Below are 14,766 nucleotides of genomic sequence, written 5' to 3'. Positions count from 1 at the left end.
CTGTGCATGGGCTGTGAGTGACACCCTGTGCTGTGCATGGGCTGTGAGTGACACCCTGTGCTGTGCATGGGCTGTGAGTGACACCCTGTGCTGTGCATGGCCCTCAGTGACACCCTGTGCTGTGCATGGGCTGTGAGTGACACCCTGTGTTGTGCATGGGCTGTGAGTGACACCCTGTGCTGTGCATGGGCTGTCAGTCAGTGCCAGCCTGTGACACCCTGTGCTGTGCATGGGCTGTGAGTGACACCCTGTGCTGTGCATGGGCTGTGAGTGCCAGCCTGTGCTGTGCATGGGCTGTCAGTCAGTGCCAGGCTGTGCTGTGCATGGGCTGTGCCACCCTGTGCTGTGCATGTCCCTCAGTGCCAGGCTGTGCTGTGCATGGGCTGTCAGTCAGTGACACCCTGTGCTGTGCATGGGCTGTCAGTCAGTGCCAGGCTGTGCTGTGCATGTCCCTCAGTGCCAGGCTGTGCTGTGCATGGGCTGTCAGTCAGTGCCAGGCTGTGCTGTGCATGTCCCTCAGTGCCAGGCTGTGCTGTGCATGGGCTGTCAGTCAGTGACACCCTGTGCTGTGCATGGGCTGTCAGTCAGTGACACCCTGTGCTGTGCATGGGCTGTCAGTCAGTGCCAGCCTGTGCTGTGCATGTCCCTCAGTGCCAGGCTGTGCTGTGCAGGGCACAGTGTGCTGGCTGCAGCCCTGCAGCTCTGTGCTCTGGGGGACCCTGCTGGCTGCAGGCTGTATGGGATATGGCAGCCTTACCATGGACCTGCAGGTTCAGCCCCAGTCCTTCCACACCCACTGTCCCAGCGAGTTGGTTCTGACCCGTATCAATAATTCAGTGAGGTTCAGATGCACTATCTCCCAGGGGCTGTGTGGGCTGTGAGGGATATGGAGTGTTTGAGAGCTGTGGGGGCTGTGAGGGCTATGGGGCTGTGTCTCAGTTTAATGAGACTGTTTTGCTCAGGAGGATGAGTTATGAGGAAGACCAAACTCCTCCCTCTAAGCAATTGTAAATCCAAAATTAAGAGGCTCCAATTGTGGAGAAGGAAAAAAATAACAGCCCTTTGTTAAAGGATATCTGTGTATGGGCAGAACAACAAAAGAACACAAAACCAACTAAACAATAATCCTGTACCCAAAAACCCCTTTCAGAAAGGAAACAGTTCAGTACTTTCCCCCTTTTTGTGCAATTCTAACCACAGTCAGCAGGGGTTGGGCTCTGTTGGGCTCTGGAAGTCACTGTGTGGGGACCCCGAAAATGTTTGTGAACAACAGGCAAAGCTGAAGTTGTTGAGTTAGTCCTTGCACCCTTCACACTTAACCAGCACCATAAAGATCCAAGGACCTCAGCAAAACCCTACATTTCATGCTTAATACCTGAAGCATACATTTTGTAGAGTTTGTGAATGGTACATGTTCTGTTTATTAAGGGTACTGTGTAAATGAAATTCGCAAATACTGAAGAGGTTAAAATTATTAGCAACATTTCTGCAGTTTAGCAGGCCTCTGTGAGATTAATAAGAAAAAAAAGTCATCCCTGTGCTTCACCCTTGACTGCTGCACAAAGGCCCTGTACCCCTGTTTTGACAAATGAGAAAACAAGGGCAGCAGCCTACATGTCTAATTGTTGGGGAAAATGAGTCCCTATGCACGATCCACATCTGACACTGTGTTATAAACAGACCCATTGTTGTGTATTTCACCTGGGATATAAATTATACCCCTGACATTACCAACCTGTTGGCAAGTTTCCAGATGGGTCTGATTTTGGTATACTACAATGCTTACTGCAGAGCAAAGAACATTAAGGAATGTTTTCAAAATGTAGGAAGATGTCCTGTAAGGATTTTCTGAAGTTCTTTTATTAAGTTTGCTGATTTTTATTTACTGTTCGTGTACTGTGTGTTTGGAGTCAGACGCTGATTGGCGTCACCTTTAATTTCTCTGGGAAAATTGCCCTGTACATAAGGTAAAACACTTTCTGTTGTTCATTATAACTGAAGTCAAAGGCTATCAGCAAGTTTATGAGTCAGTAATCAGAATAACTACTGGTTGATAACAGTCATTCAAGCAAAAGAAGGTTCAAATTGAGTTTTTTTGTAGTAGAAGGACCACATTTTCCCAACATTTTTTCAAGTTCTTGTGACTTTGATACATAAGGAAATAATTTTGCATTCAACAAGAATGACAGTTTGTCTAAACAGAAAACAGGTTGTTTTCCAAATCCACAAAAATGTTAAACAAATCATTGCTAGATCATGTGCAAGGCCTGTCTTGCAGCTGTTGATGCTGGACCCCTGAAGTAACAGATATTTTGATACATAGAATGGGTGTGGACAGAGGTTACATATTTATATCCCTGTTTCTCACAGCTCAGGGAAAATCTTTGAAAATCTAAAATGTGTGAAGAATTCATGAATGAAACTTAGGAAGATAATTTCAGTGTAAGACTGATCTGTTTGATTTATTGGTTCGTTTCCTTAGTCTTAAAATAATCTAAGTCTAATATAAAGAAACCCCAAACAACCCAGGAATAAACCATAACAAATTGTTTACCACTGGAATGTACAGAAAAATTATCTGAGCGAACCACATTGGTAACAATAACACCTATTTTGTATCAACTGCTTCATAAAACTGCATGGTAACTTGATGGCATACTGCAAACCAGGAAAATCAACACTAAAATGCTTTGTTATTTTGGGTTTTGTGCAAAATGTTAAATGGCTGAAACAAATGACAAACATGGTCATATTTATGCCATCTCCAGAATTTAAAAAAAAATAATTAAGTTATTAGATGGTACATTAAGTGCAAAAACTGCCCCACGTGCTTAGATCTAGCCCTGGCTTTGATTGGGACTGAAGTCATGTTTAGAAATGCATCTCCTTGCTCTCACTCTGAGGACAGTCAGGCACTGGAACAGGGTGCCCAGGGGAGCTGAGCAGGCTCCAGATTTGGAGGTTTGCACCCTGCCCTGAGCACCATGGTCTGAGAGCAGCTAATCCTGCAGCCTGCCCCTGTCCTGAGAGAGGAATGGCATGGGACTACTCCGAGTAAGAACCTACAAGCATTTCTGTTTGGAGGGTCACCATCACTTATTTCTTCAGACAAAGTACCCTCAGCTGGTATCTGATCATTGACAAGCAGGTTTGGTTTGAAAACAGACTGCTAGGACTGAGTTAGACCTTGATACCATCAGCTGTTGATATGTGATTCAGCAAGGACCTTAAAACCAAGAAAACAGACTGAGAAGCATACAAAATTGTACAGCTGCACATCAGGCATCCTTTCCATATAAATGATATAGTAAATATCCTGTGAGAATGACAAAGATCTGCTTTTTGCTGCACCATCACCATGTCTCTATACCAGGAGCAGGACTCCTGCAGGCAGAGGCCCCTGTGCCCCGCTCACTCCTCGAGCACCGAGCGCAGGGCCTGCAGGGCCTCCACGGTCACTCGCAGCTCTCCAAGCACTGCACGGCCGTCCTGGCAATCCAAAACTGGAAAGGAAACAGCAGAGAACAGCAGGAGCCATTTAATTTAAGGTTTCACTTGCGTTCTAATGATTGCCCTGGGTGTTTGGACAGATTAAAAGGCACCTATCATATGCTAAAGAAAAAAAAAGAAAAGAGAAGAAAGAAAGAAATAATAAAGAAACCTTCTCATTCATCCCCTCAGCCTACTAGAAACAAAGGAGTCCAAGAACCAGAATGTACAACAATAGAAGTATTAATGTTGGAATTAACTGTGAAATAAAAAACTATCAGTATAGTAATTGCCTATATAAAATAATGATGTTTCACAATATGTAAATACAGATGTTCCAAACTCTGTTAAAGACATTATATGCATAGTTAGCAATAGTTTTAAGTAAAAATCTAACAATTAATGCATTTGCTACACTGTGTGCCTGATGGTTTTATTATAAGCAAATGAACTTAGTGGAAAACCAGAAGGGGGTGGGGTTTTCTTTTTCATTTAGTTCCAAGGGGTTTTTTTTAAGGTGTATGGTGAAAGCTGTGGGGTGGAGGGTCCTGCCTTTGCAGACTTCTGCAAACAAATGTGGAAGCCATGAGTTAATTAATATTAATATTAATGTTTCAGATTGAAACAATGTCCAACAATTACTTGCACAGTAAGTCTTGCAAGGAAAAGTAGAAATTCAAGGGACAATTTTTAGGCTACAAAAGTCAACAAAAAAGAGCTCTTTAAAACTTACCATCAATGTCTTGCTCAATGATATCTCTTTGCTTCTGGAATATCTCTTTCAAACTGACATAAGCAAAACCAATGTCCTCACACTCAAGGTCCTGCTCGTCTTCTGGGGGATCACTGACCACTGTAAATTTTAGGCTAAACATGAAAAAGCCCCCCCAAAAAACAAACAAACAAACAAAAAAGATATTTTACCTTCAAAAAAGGTTAAAAATCGAATTAAAAACCCATAAAAAAGGCAAACCCACACTATTTTAAAAGTGAATTATATTCAACATTTCCCATTGCAAGAATATTCTGAGATCATTTCTCTGAAATCTTCCCTCCTCCTTTAGGATTATTGAGCAGTACTAAAAGGACAGAGAGGTTGTAACCCCAGAACTGATTCATTTCCCCTCCTGCCCATCACTCCGTGGTACAGTCCTTATCCACATGGCTCTACCAACAACTATACCAAATATTTGCTTTTCTTCTGTGAACTTAAATGACACTTGTTGCATTCAAACAGAGTTTTTCTATGTAACACATAATTGTGTTGTGCTGTGTTAGAGCTGACCTGAGTTAGTGGCTTGTGCTGAGGCCAAAACCACTGGGACTGACAATTTAGAGCTGGAATTTAGACAGGAATTCAGAGCTGACATTTGCTGTGTCAAACTGTGAATGCCTGTGTGCTTCAAAGCCTAAAAATGTTACAGTCAGCATAATTTCAAATGGGTGATGCTCAAATTGTGCAAAATCCAAGTCAGTGGGAAAGGATATCTTATACAAAATATACACAGATTTTCCTAAAGAGATTTTTAACACCTGTCATAGGTTTACTTGTTCCAAAAAAACCCGCTTGAAATGTTTTTTTCCCCTGCACCACTTGTGAAAGGAAGTTGTTGGAGGAGGAAGAATTGCACCAAAAGGTGGAAAGTACTGAACTGTTTCCTTTTTGAAGGAGAATTTTGGGTACAGGATTGTTGTTTAGTTGGTTTTGTGTTCTTTTGTTGTTCTGCCAATACATATATGTAAATATTTGTCACTAAACCCAGAGACCTACTGAAAATGTGTGTTTAAATAAATGGTCTAGAGGCAAAAAAGGGAAAATATCACAGCTATTTTCAACAGGTGGCTCGATTATAATTGATTTAACTTAGGTTTTGACAAGGAGCTAAGCAGAAGCAAAATTGCCAAAACTCAATAAAAAAGAAATACTTAGATGTGTAAGATAAATATTAATATTAATATTTGAAAATTATAATAACAACAACTGATAAAACTGGGTACTGGGAATAGATCTGTTTTGATTCAGTGTCAGTGATCAATCAAATCAATATGGGGAAATCAGCTTGGCACCTAAGACAGTGATAGAAGAGGAGATTAGTGCTGGAATAATTTTTAACTTACCACTATTACTAAAATTTTCAATAAAGCATAAATTAAAAGCAGGTATAGTAACATTTGGGACAGTAACTTACTGCCAAAGGGGAGAATCCTTCATACAGACCCAGCCTGGGGTTCAAATCAAACACAGGTTTTTTACATGACAAGAGCAAGCTCAGCAAACCAGATGCAAATCAGAGTACCTCTATAACCTCTCAGAGTTCCAGGATGATAACACTGGATTAAATGTTTGCTGCTAAGCAGGAAGGAGGAGATTTGCACTCTGGATCCCATGGGAATACTCCAACTGGTGGACTTGTGTGAACGGGACCACAATCACTTGGACTTTTGGAATTTTAAAAAATATTCCGAGCTTGAAGTTTAGGAAAACATTTCAATACGATCTTTGGTATCCCTTAGCTCATCTTCTTTATTTACCAGACACCCTGGGTAGTTATGTCTTGATTTCTGGGGGTTACCTCGAGTAGGACAAGGCCAACCATGAGCCCTGTAAGAGGTTTCCAGCACTGATCTGTACCTGTCAGCAGGTGGATCTGCCTTCAGAAGAATGGACTTGAGATACTCTCTTTCTGCACCATTATGTGCCTTATCCACATTTATCACTGCAAAGGAAATCAAAATGGATATAATTAGTTATCAGTTGGTTTTAACCTTTCACGAGAAAGGGCATGAAGAAAAGAATGAAGAAAAAGAAATGTTTCTTTTGGGCATCTTAGACTAAGAAGGTACCTTCTTTCTTGCAAATTAACTCTGTGGAATAGTATAAAAATTCAGGATGCAAAAACTGAAGAAGTGCTAAAGGAATTACTTTTTTTTTCTTTTAAGAAAAAAATTTGCTAGGACAGAACTTGAATGAATATATATCCCTCTGAGGGACAAACATAGCTCTTTGGAACAGTTTTCATTTGCTTTTGAGGGGAGGAGGAGCCAGAAATGCATCTGTCTTTAAATTCCAACATTTTTACTATTCATTCTCTTCTATTTATTTTAGATCTTTTTAAAACAGTCAGGCAGTTCCAGATATAGATAATATAAAATGTTTTATTTATTAAAGGAATTAGTAATTTTTAGATAATTTATGGCTTTACCCTGATTTTCTCCACACAAAGGTCTAAAAGACTATTAGTTTCCTTCTAAGCTCAAAGTAAATTTCTTTCTACCCATGCAAATCTTATTTTTATTTAAGAAAACATTCAATTAACCTCCAATATTCAGCATGCTCAAATCTAATTAGACATGACTGGAAGATGCAGTAAAACTGTAGCAAACACAGATGCAGATTTCATTACTATAATCTTACTGCAGTTTTATTTTCTATTCATGATAATTTTGCTGCATTTCATTAGTTTAATTTTGCAGAGTTGATACTTAAACAACTAATATGCTCAGACTGTAGCTGATATACACAGGAATCAGAATATTGTCTAAGAACTTTTATACCTTCTAAAAGCTTCTTATATTCCAAGCAATGAGAGTTCCTGAAGCAAGAGAAATTAAAAGCATTTAAAAGCTTTAGCCAATAGTTTATGAGGTACTTACTTACTAAGTAAGGAAATTCCTTGGCAAGTTACAGCTCAAATCAGGTTGGTAGATGGTAGCAGTTTTAAAGATCTGACTGTGACACCACTTCTGCAAAGCCACTTTTACAAAATTATTTAAAAAAAAAATGTTTAATTTGAATGTCTGTATTAATGATTTGTCAAAAATAGCAAACTCATTCACCTGCTCCAGGAGATTGTCACCTAAAAGTCCAAGACAACATGAAGCACTCAGACTGAATCTTAATTGAAATAGACTTTAACAGGAAAGAAAAAGTTAATGAATAATTGAAATACTAAGAAATAGCTGGGAAAATCATTAACAAGAGAATTATCAATTATTACAATAGTTCTATGTATGCCAGTAGTGTAAATATAAAGTATTATGAAATGATTAGCAATGTATTAGTATTAAACATGGGTGAATAGTTTCCCATATTAAAAAGTTGTTTTTAGTATTTGCAAGTGATGATCAAGTCCAATTACATATTCTCTTTTCAACTGTATTTTAGTTGTATGTGGTTAGACAGAATGTTTTTCTTTTGCTGTATCATCATGTAAATTGAAAAATTAGTTCATCATGCTCTTTTAAAAAGAATATATAAATTTGTTGGGCATACTCTAATTTTAAAATTGACATGCTACCAGCATATTTAAATATATTGTCATGTTACTATTTCATGCACGAGCCTACTTCAGTATTTCATTTTGTACTGGAGAACTGCATCTTTGCCTCATTTCTTAAAAACCACCATTAATATTTCCTAAAATATTTGGAAAGCAGACCAATGCAGTGGGCACACAGCTGACCAAACTGTCGTGGGCAGGAAGGAGGTTTCACTGCAGGCATTTCAGGGAACCTGCCTGCTCAGGACACCTGCCACTCACCAGTGCTGTAGTTATAGTGAATCCTCTGCCCAGCCCTGGGCTTGGGGAGTGACAGGGGGGTCTCCTCTGCCAGGAAATGGTTTAATCTGCACTCCACAAACAGCTGCTGGATTGTGTCATCCGAGGTAATGCGGGACTCACTCAGACCAAGGGAGGTGATTTTAATCCGGATTTTTTCCGCTTCCTGTTTCAAAACAAAACGCAAACATAACCCCAAATTAACCCCCACCAACATTCATACATGTAAACCATCAGCTGTTTTGTCTCATTAATGCTGACTGGCTGATTTTTACATATACACAAGGAGAAGCCAAAGCCCCAGGGTTTGTACTGAAGACTGTTGTTGCAAGAGATGCTGATTTCTGTCTGATGTTTAAAATATTTCTGCAATAGCCACAGTCTGCTGGAGATTAGGTTATCTTTATGTACAAATATTGCCTGAAGCAGAAATTTCAGCTGTCATCATTTTTAGCTACACAGCCAACTGATCTTGTAACTGCTTAAAACAGTTGCAGTGATACTGGGGACGAAAGTTTTCCAGATGAAAGAGAATTGTTAGTACCTCCTGCAGTTCAATAAAAATCCATCAAGTCACAAATTGTTAGGCATGTAAAGTAACAATGTATTTGCAAGGAACTGAATGTCAAATACTGAACTTTCCCAGGTAAATCTAACATACCTTTACAAGTTGTTGAAGAACAATTGGGATATTACTTTTATTACCATATTGTTAATTTTAACAGTCTTTTTTTATTGTCTTTAAGTGAAGTTACATTTTTCTGTTCCTTATGTGAAATTTTCATACTGTTCTGCAAAGTCTGGAGTATTTGTGTGCAGATAACTTTTAATAAGTTTGATGTATTTCAGTGGGAATGTCAGACTCAAGAGAAAGAATCACAAGCAGTGCCCTGGTTAACTCTGTAATTCAAAGAAAGAAAAGCCACTGTGGTATCAAAGTTGGAATACCCAGGTGAGCATCAAAGATGACATTCTTCAGAGAGCAAACAGAACCTGCTGGAGTACAGAAATGTCAAAGAATGGTTTTTACTTCTTTCTTTTCAGGTTCATAACTTCATTAGAAATATTTCCCCTATACTGAAGTATTTTGACAACTTTTGATTGTAAACTTAAATCACTTGAAGGACTAAACCATATTCAAAAGATTAGCTTCCTAGACTCTGTCAGAACTGCAAATCAATATTCTTATTTATTATGGAGATAGCTTACATTTTTCCAAGCAAATTATATAATTAAACTGAAAAGCAGGTATATCCTATTGTAAAAATATCCATTATGGAGAACACTTTCCATTGCTGTCAAGTTCTTTCAGTATTTGTTGAAGAATTTTACCCTCTTCTTTCCAAACATTTCCTTTTATTATGTATCTTAAGCCACTTCAACTAAAACCCCAAATCTGATTATTTTAATAAGGTTATTTTACTACTCAGTTGATTAATGGAAATTTAACTAGGATGACAGAAAAAATTCCCCCCCATTCTGTCTCCACTACTCCAGCTGGCAATATTACTGGGATAGGCACAGAAGGATGAAAGAGTTAAAGGAATTCTTTGCCTAAAATCTAGTAAGTCAAATGACTGCCAAGGATCATTAAAGTGATGGTCCTTGACTTGAATTATGGTTTTCATATTCAAATTTGTAAATAAAATGAAACAAAATGAAGTATTCTGTGATTAATCCTACATCATAGGAAGAAGAAGCAAATGGTACAGCCAGGCACTGGCAAATCTGTTAGATATCCCTGGTGATTAATGTAAGAAATAACCATGAACTGTCTAATTTGCAACATGCAAAAAACCCCCAGTATGATCTTAAATGGCTTAAACAGTTTGGCAGATTTACAGGATAATTAGCACAATGATTTCTAAAAATCACAAAATGTATTTACACTATTTGATTACCAGAAGGGTAATTATCTTAAAAGATAAAAAACAGTAATTTTTAATCTTTAAAAAAAACCCCCAAATTCAATAACAATTCTGACATGCCATATTCTGTAACTAGCTCAAGAATTCAAATAAACCAATGCATGCTTTTAAAATCCAACTTGTATCAAATGTGTTGCCTTAGTAGTTTATAGCTTTTATTATTTTATCTACCCTTCATGAACAGGCCCTTTGTTACCAGAGGAACAGACCAGTGGAGAAAGGCAGAAACAGATGAACCTGAAATGAATCTACACACAAAATTGTCTCAGAAATTCTCATTATTTCTTAAATAATTTTGATAAAATAAAATACAGGATGACTAGAAAAGTACAAAGCAACTGTATTACAGTTTGAATTAATACTGATAAGTAGCAGTCCTTTTAGTTCTCAAAATTACAGATGAAAATTTTTTAACGTTTTACATATAAATAATTCAAGCTTCAAAAGTACCTTCTGTATCTTAAGAACATAGAAGTGACAGCATTTCTACACCTCTGTGTAGCTGAAGATGTGTAACAGCTTTTAAGATGTACCTTTTACAGCTGAAAGAAAAGGGCCAATATTTCTCACACGTGTTTCTTGTTGCTAGTTACTTTGTAAGATGTCCCAGAACCTTGAAAAGAGCACTTCAAAAAATTGAATTACCTCTAGGATATCCCACTGCAGAACACTAAAAATGGTTAAAAGTGACTGGATATAAAATTACACCCCTGGTCCTTTAAAAGAAGGTCTACTTGTTCTAAAACTCCCTGAGGAGAGCAAGCCCTCTCAAACAGCCCTCTTCTGGTAGTGGAGGAGAGCATATTAACAGGCATTATAAACTGGAGTCCCAATTTGCTGAGGAAATGGCAATAAACACAACAATAACAGTAAAAGATTGTACAACAAAGGCAAGATGTCACTATTTTGTGTATTATGACTTCATGTCCTGAATTGCTGGTTTCAAGAAGTCAAGAGGTTGGATACTCTGCATGTACAACTTCACTGAAAACTGAGGTTAGTAGAGCAAAGCTGCTCCTAGAGGACATTAGGCTTGAACTATTTCTCTTAGTCTTACCAAATTGCCATATGTACTCTGATTCAGCTGTTTAATATTTGTGGATACTGGACTTGAAATGATACAGTCATCACTGTCAGTTTTTATTGATTCAACAGCATCATCCTCTTGTCTATCATCTTGATCTGAAAAAAAAAAATCAATGTAGCTAAAACCTTTATTTTAGACAATCTGAGACTTGCTGAGAAATCTGATAGTAATACATTTCCTTTTCTAATAAATAAAGAATTAAGTGCCAGGTAAATCTTCTCTTCATTGCAGAAGATTAACACTGCAAATCAATGACCTTTAGAGTCACAGAAACTGTATTTTTTTCCTGGTTTGTTAAAAAAATAGTAATATTTCCCAGATGAAAGGTGGCAAATAGAATGACATAAGTCCTGTGATGAACTGGGGTATGAACAACTGTCAGCTTTATATAAGAATGTGGCCTGAATTTGTGGATTTCCTCTGACTTCCTTTAAAACCATGCACATGTAAAAGAAGAATGCATCTTTTTTTTTTTTTAATAAAAAAGTAATTCTGTATGCAGATGGATTATTTTCTAGAGCATTCAGGGTTTTTTTTTCTCTGAAGCAAATTACTTATAATAAAGACAACATCACGTTTTTCCAGTCTTTCTAAGGAATTCTTATGCAGAAGCTGAAAACAATTAAACATAAAATTTTAGCATTCTGCTTGTGCTTTTACTTTTAACTTGGTAATGTGGACTTGGTTTATTTCAATACTAAACAGTTTAAGCTCAGAGGTGGAAGAGGATTATATAATCTTTAAAAAAATCTTAAATAAATTATATAATCTGAAATAAATCTTTATAGCTTATATAATCTTTAAATAAATGTGCCTCTAACACCTTTAAGTTACAGATGTGATAAGGCATACCACTCCTCTCACTGCCTGAAAGGATTTCTGAGACCAGCATTGGCTCTTACCTGCACACAAAAGGAGCATATTCATTAAAACACTCTTTAGAAGAGCCTATTTCTAAGGGAGAATATAAATATCCTTTAATATTTTATGAATCTAGGTAAGATACCAGATTTTTGCAATCAACTACAATACAGTTTCCATTTGGGAAGATCATCCACCACCCAGCTCCAGCTTGTAAAGCACCCCAGAATCTCAGTTTCTCATAATGAGGCAGCTCCCATTGCTAGTAAGAAATGCTTATGAAAATGGAAAGAGCCAAAATTTCTAAAATACAGCTACTTATTAACAAAAACGAATTCTACCTTCTGGTTCCAGTTCTTCAATGACTTCTGTCTCATCTGCAGAAGGAGCTGATGTTTGCTCAGGTAACTGCTGCTCAGGGAGATGGGAGAGCTCTTCTTTTCCCTGTTGAATTCCTTCAGCCACCTCCTTCCCCTGATCCTCTGATGGCTGTTTGACCTCCTGCACCACATGCTGTAGGAAAAAATACACTTACAGTCTGTCTAACATTCCTTGAATAGTAAAAGCTACTAAAGTTCAAAACTTGAAGAGTTGTGGCCCACATTCATTATCCACAGCCTTTAAACAATTGTGTTGCTTATGCAATGCAGGGCAAAAGAAGGTGTCAGCTGCAGGAACATATAATTGATACAGCAGAAAGACAGTTCTCCAACTATGTGTATTTGTGGAAACATAACAATTATAATCATTTTGTACCTGTCAATGTATATACAGCCTGTTAAGATTTCCAGGTTCATTTATATTTCATCTTGTCCTACAAGTTCTACACTGATCACCGTAACTGGTCTGCTCTGGCCTCCACCCAGGAGCTCTGGAGACACCCCATCTCTAACGCAGCTGTCTCCTTTGAGAACGCAGCAGGATCACCCTTGAGGAGAAAAGACAGCGCAGAAAGAACCGTGCCTTGCAGAATTTACCTCCTAAGGAGTCTTTCTGCTGTGCCTTTTGCAACCAGACGTGTCTGTCTCGTATTGGCCTCTTTAGCCACCGGTGTGCTTGTGACAAACGTGGGCAGAGCCCTCCCCAAACCTTCGTTCACGAACCCGGCCATGATGACGCCCGAGTAGAGCAGCACCACTGTGAACTGCAGCCCAAGTGGAACTGTCCCATTCCTATGGCACTTTGGGACAAAAAGCCAGACTTGGGTTATATGGCCAGGATGGAAACTCACTGAGACCAACGTCGATCACCTTGCAGCCCTATGACCAGTGGTCCTGAGTGAGGCCCTCTGAGCTCTCCTGCACCCTCCTCCTGGCTGCTCCAGCACCTCCCTCTAAGTGGGGCCTCTCAGAGCTCACAAACCCCCCAAAGACCACTGCTGACACCACACAGCTCCACACTCCTCGAGGTGCATCCCTTGCCAGTCGGGAAACACAAAGGGATTTGCTGTGAGTAGTTCACTGAACCCCAGGGGAACTTTTGACAGGTAACTTTACACATACAGAAACAGGCCTGCACATAATTTTACCTCTGTGTGTGTGAACTGATTTTGGTATGGATGTTACTATCTCAAATCTATAGTTAAGTCATTGTTATAATTGCAGTGAACCCTTTGGAATTGCCTTGTAAATGTTAAAAGTACTTCCATGTTATTTTCAACAACAGAGCCCCAAGTTATGAATAAAATAAGAGGAAGCCTTTAATATATAGTAGACAATTAATACACAAAAGTAGGTATAAATTTACTGGAGAAGCATTTGGACAGGGGGTTATGTCCTCCTTGGCCTCCCTGCATTATCATTACTGGTTCTACCCCTGCTGTAGCTTCTGTGTATGAGGCTGGACAATTCTTACAGCAGTTTTGGGGAGTCAAATCTTTTTAGCCAGTTTCCTTTTCTGAAAACAATTATTTGCTTTGGCATGTATCACATTAATAAGAACCTCAATCAAGAATTAGATTCTTTGCTATTCAGAAAATGAACTGGAAAATGAAACAGGCTGTTCCTGTTTTAATCTGCTGAACTAATTCTCTTGCAGGGACACTCTCTTGCCATTTCACCCCAAGATCTGGACATCTGAGAAGGCCCAGCTATTTCATTATTTAGGTCTAACAGTACTTTTGTCTCTAGCCAGATGGTGAGACTTAGATTTTTAAAACAGCTAGGGGAGGTGCCCACCCTGATGGAAACCAAGTAGCTGTCTCCCTTGGAAAATCCCAGTTTGTGAAAAATTGAACTTTGAAAAGTGACTGTTTGGACAGCTGAAGATACACTGTGTGTGTGACTATCCAGCTAACATTTCAGTTTTTCTTATCTTAACTCTCAGAAGATTTTATTCACCAACATTTGCCTTTTTGGTTTTTTATAAAGTTAATAAGTGCAACAGATTGACTTAATTATTATTTCCAGTTTATACTGTATAGCTCACAAGAAAGTTCTATTCATAGTAAACTAAACAACAGCAGAATCTGTTAATTGAAAACTGATGTTAACATTTCAAAAATAAATCAAGGCATTTATGAAAGGAAAACTTATCACAGCTAGCTTTTAATTAATGCAACACAATATTATTATTATTATTATTATTATTATTACGTAATATTAATACTCATAACCTTTTAAAATTACCTGTTGAAAAACTTTCCTTTACTTAGTGGATTTAATTAAAAGACTAAAGACAGCCTATTCTTAGTTCTCTGAAGACAAATTATTTCAGATCAAATGAAAATGTACAGTATGCAGCAGAGATGTTTGAGTTAGTTCCACACAGACTCTCCCAGACTCTGGAAGGATGTGCAGATGACAGTGTATCCCACATTTAGCAGTGTAATTGTTTTCACAGC

At 38.3% G+C, this 14,766-nt stretch overlaps 1 protein-coding gene across 6 annotated transcripts in view; it reads right to left on the bottom strand.

Moving 5' to 3' along the window:
• Positions 1 to 1,033: 1,033 nt before the first annotated feature.
• The window catches only part of RPGRIP1L (RPGRIP1 like), a 39,766-nt gene continuing 26,033 nt past the window's right edge, over positions 1,034 to 14,766 (bottom strand). For 5 of the 6 annotated variants that reach the window (XM_027715823.2, XM_039387142.1, XM_027715821.2 and 2 more), the window contains exons 18-23: positions 12,266 to 12,437; positions 11,034 to 11,158; positions 8,031 to 8,214; positions 6,122 to 6,206; positions 4,223 to 4,356; positions 1,034 to 3,503 (exon numbers count right to left, since the gene is read on the bottom strand). In XM_027715823.2, coding sequence (XP_027571624.1) covers positions 3,412 to 3,503; positions 4,223 to 4,356; positions 6,122 to 6,206; positions 8,031 to 8,214; positions 11,034 to 11,158; positions 12,266 to 12,437 — 792 coding nt within the window. In that variant the 3' untranslated portion in view covers positions 1,034 to 3,411. The other variant, XM_027715838.2, reaches the window with a different exon arrangement.

Source organism: Pipra filicauda, unplaced genomic scaffold (assembly GCF_003945595.2).
Source record: "Pipra filicauda isolate LSUMZ 115617 unplaced genomic scaffold, ASM394559v2 scaffold532_size348037_pilon, whole genome shotgun sequence".
NCBI classification, from domain to species: domain Eukaryota; kingdom Metazoa; phylum Chordata; class Aves; order Passeriformes; family Pipridae; genus Pipra; species Pipra filicauda.
The sequence above is the reverse complement of the archived record's forward strand: the minus strand, read 5'-3'. Positions and strand labels throughout refer to the sequence as shown.